This window comes from Ophidiomyces ophidiicola (genome assembly GCF_022830035.1).
Source record: "Ophidiomyces ophidiicola strain CBS 122913 chromosome Unknown scaffold_85, whole genome shotgun sequence".
In the NCBI taxonomy this organism is placed as follows: domain Eukaryota; kingdom Fungi; phylum Ascomycota; class Eurotiomycetes; order Onygenales; family Onygenaceae; genus Ophidiomyces; species Ophidiomyces ophidiicola.
The window spans coordinates 1-6,446 of NW_026054725.1; the positions used below are offsets into that span (position 1 = coordinate 1).

Consider the following 6,446-nt stretch of genomic DNA (forward strand, 5'->3'; position numbering starts at 1 on the left):
ACTGGTTGACAATTCTCTTTATGCAAATCAATACAACTTTCAGAAAGCTGATTGGGAAAAAGTGAATGAGACTTTGAAAATAAATCTGTCAAAGAGTGAATATCAATGGTCTTCAGTTTCTAATCTTTCAGAAGAACTTGAGCTGAAAGCTGAAAAGATCAGAGATCTTATTCATGTCTCAATTCAAGATCATATTCCCAGAAAGAGAATAACTGAGAGATTCAAACCATGATGAAATTCATTTCTGAAAGAGAAAAGAAAGTCAATGATCAGAGCTTTTAGAGACTTCAAAAGAGATTTGATCAGCTATGAAGATTATCAGACTCAAAGAACTGAATACTTTTCTGCTGTGAAACAAGTCAAAGCTGGATGTTGGAATAACTTTCTTGAAAAAGCTGAAGGAAAAGAAATCTTCAAAGCATACAAGTACACAAAGAACTTAAAAGTGGAAAAAACTCCAATTCTCAACTATGTTGATTCAGATAATGAATCTAAATCTGCAGTCACATTTGATGAGAAATGCAATGCTTTCATCAGTACTCTTTTCAGAAAACCATCTGAATATCCATCAATCAATTGATCTGAATATCATGAGAGTGAGAAGTGGGAATGGCATCAAATCACTGAGATTGAAATCAAAAGATCAGTTTTCAGTGATTCAAAGATCAGTGCATCTGATCCAGATGAAATTTCTTTTCTGATCTTACAGAAAACCTATCCAGTTCTTAAAGATAGATTGTTTCAACTCTACAAGAGTCTGTTTGAGAAGAACTATCATTCTGACATTTGAAGACAAGCTACTGAAGTCATTTTGAAGAAACCAAACAGAAATGATTCTATTCTCAAGTCTTACAGAATCATTTCACTTCTGAATTGTTTGGGCAAGGTGATGGAAAGAGTGATAGTCACTAGACTCAGTTTCTGGGCAACTACTACTGATCTCTTGTACTTTGATCAGTTTGGTGGAAAGAAACAGTGTTCTGCAATTGATGCTGCTTTAAGTCTCACTCATGACATTCAACTTGCCAAAGCTAAGAAATTGGTGACTTCAGCTCTTTTTATTGACATTAAAGGAGCATTTGACTTTGTGTCAGTGAATAGATTGATGAAGATTTGTTTGGATTTGAAGTTGCCCAAGAATCTTGCCAGATGGATTGAATCTTTCATGAGAATCAGAAAGATTCAATTGATTTTTGATGGAGAAAAACAGTCAACACCAGTTTCAATCAATATTGGTGTGCTCCAAGGCTCACCACTCTCATCAGTTCTTTTTTCAATTTACACAAGATATCTTTTTGAAAATTTGGAAGAACTGAAAGATGTGAGAATTCCAAGTTACATTGATGACACTGATTTAATTGTTTCTTCTGAATCAGTTGAGAAGAACTGTGAGTTGTTGAATAAAGCAATCAGTGTGATGTATGAAAGACAGACTTCTCATGTTGTTCAATTTGATATGGACAAAACTGAACTGATTCACTTCATCAAAGATTATTCTGAATCAGATTCAGTTTCATTGAATGATCTGACTTTCAAACCAAAAGATCTAGTTAGATGGTTGGGAATCTGATTTGACAATCAACTCACTTTCAAAAGACACATGGAAATCAAAATTGCATCAGCTGAAAGAGTCTTGAATCAAATAATAAGACTTTCAAACACAGAAAAAGATCTTACTTTTCAAGTAATGAGACAACTGTACATGGCTTGCATCACTTCTGTTACTGATTTTGAAGTTTCAGTTTGGTGGAATGGTCAAAAGAGTCTACTTCACAAGTTTGAAAGACTTCAGAATTCAGCTTTAAGAAAGATTCTAGGGGCTTTCAGAACTTCTTCAATCTATGCTATGGAAATTGAAGCTGCTATTCCTCCACCCAAAGTGAGATTCAATAAACTGTGTAGAAACTATGCTTTCAGATTGTTGAAATTGCCAGAAAAACATGCAATCAGAATAAGAGTTTCTTTAAGTTTTCCTCCACATTCAAATGGAATTGAGTTAGATTGGAGAAAGTTTCTGGACTGGAATCAAAATGAATTGACTCTGAATCATGTTGAACAAACATCTGAAAAAAGAAAGAGAAAAAGAACAAAAAGAATTAAAAAATATTCAAGTCACTTGTTCAAACTTTGTTCTATAATCTCAGATCAGATTCCTTCTCTGAAGATTGAAACAGTAAATTCAGAATGGAATAAATCTTGAAGTTCAAGTTTGAATGAAATCATTGACATTCAAATTGATTCAGCAGAGAAGATACTTACAAAGAAAAATCATCAACAACTTCTTCTCAATTTGAAAGACTCTTTAACCATGTATTCAGATGGGTCACAGTCAGAAAATCTGACTACTGATGCAGGTCTTTATATTTCAGAAATAAATCAAAGATTTTCTTGAAAATTGAGCAAACATATGGAAGTGTTTGATGCTGAACTCTTTGCAATTGAAAAGACTTTCTCCAATGCTTTGACTCTTTCAAATTTAAAAATCTTTTCAGAACTATGAGTGTTTTCTGACAGTCAAGCTGTCATTCAGAGACTCAATGCACAGAATATGAAAGCTGAACTGTTCTACATTGAATCAATTAGAAAAATTGCTAAACATCTTGAGTCTAAAGACATTAAGTGTCATCTTCACTGAATTTCAGCTCACATGGGCATCTTTGATAATGAAGAAGCTGATATTGCTGCAAAGAAAGTAACTGAATTGAGACAAGATTGTGCTGAAAAGTATGTTTCTTTTGCTTACATTAAGAGACAAATCAAAGAAATGACAATGCTTGAATGGCTGAAACACATCTTTGAAAATGAAAGTGATGTAAATCACTACTCTCAATTCAATTCAAAATCAAAGTGGAAAGCTTGTCCACTTTCATTTCCCAAACAGATTTGATCAACAATTATTCAGTTGAAATTGAGTCATGGTTACTTTGATTCTTACTTAATAAGACTACCAAATCATGATAGAGAAATCTGCAGACACTGTGGCTGCAAAGAAACACCAAAACATTTGCTCATGGATTGTTTAAGTCTGAAAGATGACAGACAACAGTGTTTGAAAGAGTTTAAAATTCCACAACTGTCACTTGAGTTTCTATTTAACACTGAATTGAGTTTGAAATGGATGGAAAAGTTTCTCAAATAAACTGAAATAGTCATCAGAAGATGGCTTCTGAATGAAACAGACTGAGTATCTTTAAAGATCTCACTTACAATCTCATTATTTATTTTTAAATTTCTGTGGAGAAAAGACATAAATCACTGCTCTGACACTCTTGTATGTTTTTCATTTGTTAATTTGTCTATGATCATGTCTCTGATCATTGTTTTTATAACTTAGTTAAATTCTGCAAGACAGCTTGCAGGTAGTCTTCATAGTCTCAGACTGCACAAGACTATAATGAATAATAATAATAATAATAATAATTACTACTCTCAATTCAATTCAAAATCAAAGTGAAAAGCTTGTTCACTTTCATTCCCCAAACAGATTTGGTCAACAATTATTCAGTTGAAATTGGGTCATGATTACTTTGATTCTTACTTAATAAGACTACCAAATCATGATAGGGAAATCTGCAGACACTGTGGCTGCAAAGAAACATCAAAACATTTGCTCATGAATTGTTTAAGTCTGAAAGATGACAGACAACAGTGTTTGAAAGAGTTTAAAATTCCACAACTGTTACTTGAGTTTCTATTTAACACTGAATTGAGTTTGAAATGAATGAAAAAGTTTCTCAAACAAACTGAAATAGTCATCAGAAGATGACTTCTGAATGAAACAGACTGAGTATCTTTAAAGATCTCACTTACAATCTCACTATTTACTTTTAAATTTCTGTGAAGAAAAGACATAAATCACTGCTCTGACACTCTTGTATGTTTTTCATTTATTAATTTGTCTATGATCATGCTCTTGATCATTGTTTTTGTATTTTAGTTAAATTCTGCAAGACAGCTTGCAGGTAGTCTTCAGAGTCTCAGACTGCACAAGACTATAATGAATAATATTAATAATAATAATATGCTTTTATTTTCATTTCAGAATTTCAAACTCAAGTCTTCAATATTTCTCAGTTTGAATCATCAAGTCTCAGTCCCATCTCAATTCTCTATTAATTTATTATGAATGGTATCTCAGTTGGAAATTTTCTGTCTTCATGGTCAACCTAATCTTCTAATACTTCTAGTAATATTCAGTAACTTAATCTAATTATACAAGGTCAAGATTTGTTGAGCCACCTCACAATGTCTAGGGACAGTTCAACCCACATCATCCCAATTGTGCACTGGTAACATCCATATTTAGAATCAGTAATCACCAGTTAAGACGCCTGGGGACAATCCACCTGGGCACCCGGGGACCCTAGAACTCACATTTCCCAATACTATTGCAACCAAGTGTAACCGTTTTACTGCAGAGCAGGGCTGCCTGGAACGTTTGGTGTTTCTCTTAAGATGAACAGATTGGACAGACAATATGGCCTATAGTCTATTCCTCAGGGGTTTTGTAAAACACCGTTGAGTTGCCTCTATGGCTTTCCTCCTTGTCTTGATACCATTTCTATTCTTGATTTATTTGAGTCGCTCCTCAGCACTGAGGGTGTCAAGGTCTTTGCTAACAAGCCAAGTCCGGACACTCTCCATAATTTCCCCAAGATGCTCATCTCCATCGAGCACACCTCCTAAATTATACACAGTGATGCCGCTTCGATGATCTGTGCATCGACTCTGTCCAAAGTTATACGTTCGAATCTTATCTCCTCTGCCCATCTTGGCAACTCCTCCCATGACACTCCTTCGGAGCTCAACAAGCTCCTGCTCACGAGCTTCACGCCTGAGTTGGGCGACCTTGGCGCGAAGTAATTGCCACGCTCTCCTACGATTTTCGTGTTGAGAGCGGGAGTCCTGCACAGAGACTATAGTCCCCGTTGGAGTATGAGTAAGTCTAATGGCCGATTCGGTCTTGTTAACGTGTTGACCGCCAGCGCCGCTGGCTCGCATTTTCTCAAATTGCACGTCCTGCATGCTGATATAGTAGTCTGAATTCGGATCGTCAAGGTTGGGTGCATGTTCTCCGAGCTCAGAAAGACTAGGTAGAACCATCACGCTCACAGCGCTAGTATGAACTCGGCCTTTTGTTTCTGTCGCTGGAACTCTTTGTACACGATGCACTCCGGCTTCTGTACGAAGGACATCATAGCTTCCAGCAGTCTCGACCTCCAGGACGGCCTCAGAAAGACGATTCTCAGAACCATTACCTCCACATCCATCTTCGATATCCCTTTTGAGAATTGTTGTTTTGAATCCACGACGAGAACAAAATGCCAAATACATGCGAAGTAACTCTGAGGCGAAAAGGCTGGCCTCATCGCCGCCAGCGCCGGGTCGGATTTCGATAAGACAGGGAAGTTCAGCAAATGGATGCCGGGGAACCAAGCTTTCTTTGAGTTTTTCTGACAGTATCGACAGGCTTGATGTTGTCGTCTCAAGGTCCTCCGAGGCTAGTTCACGAAGCTCTAGGTCACTAGCGGGGTCACTAAGCAAAGAATTTAACTCTAGTATGATCTAGGAATGATGAAAGGCCTTTCTATTAGCGTTGCAGTTGACAGTAACGGAAGGTTAGCCCACTTCATTTGTTCTATCCCACTCTTTAAGTATTTGCACAGTTTGGGCCAGCTCGCCAACCCTTTTGGCCGTGTCCTTCTGAAAGTTGTCCGTAAGTCGTCCCGAAAGAGTCGCGTGCTCATTCGCAAGAGACCTAGCTCTGTTTAACAACGCAGGTGTCAATATTGTCAGCGGCTGGACTATATATCAACCAAGTCAACATTAATACATAGACTAGATCAACGCCCATAAGATATGCATACCCGTGCTGTAGGACCGTCTCCACCTTCTCAAGTATTTTTGTCTACTGAGCCGTGTATAATAAGTTAAGCATCTTGAGCAAAGCTGCGAAGCCGAAAACATCGTCCGCTAGGTCTACCCCAACCATCCCTCATGGCGCTCGTAAGTAGGGGTCAAAAGAGATCATGTTAGGGCTTAAGGTTTTGGCTTCAGGCAGTCGGTGTAATGTTCACCCGTTGAGCAGCAAGCACGGGATAAGTCACCTGACTTTCAACGTGACGCATACCGGAATCCCGGATCTTTTTGTTATTATTATTATTATTATTATTATTATTATTATTATTATTCATTATAGTCTTGTGCAGTCTGAGACTATGAAGACTACCTACAAGCTGTCTTGCAGAATTTAACTAAGTTACAAAAACAATGATCAGAGACATGATCATAGATAAATTAATAAATGAAAAACATACAAGAGTGTCAGAGCAGTGATTTATGTCTTTTCTTCACAGAAATTTGAAAACAAATAATGAAATTGTAAGTGAGATCTTTAAAGATACTCAGTCTATGTCATTCAGAAGTCATCTTCTGATGACTATTTC

General features: G+C 36.9%; 1 protein-coding gene across 1 annotated transcript; it reads right to left on the minus strand.

Moving 5' to 3' along the window:
* Positions 1-4,572: 4,572 nt before the first annotated feature.
* MRF1 (Peptide chain release factor 1, mitochondrial) lies at positions 4,573-5,633 on the minus strand (the record flags this gene model as incomplete). Its single annotated transcript, XM_049255929.1, has 2 exons — positions 4,573-5,536; positions 5,629-5,633. 2 exons carry the CDS (start codon positions 5,631-5,633, stop codon positions 4,573-4,575), a joined length of 969 nt encoding a protein of 322 aa, XP_049105096.1.
* Positions 5,634-6,446: the final 813 nt, after the last annotated feature.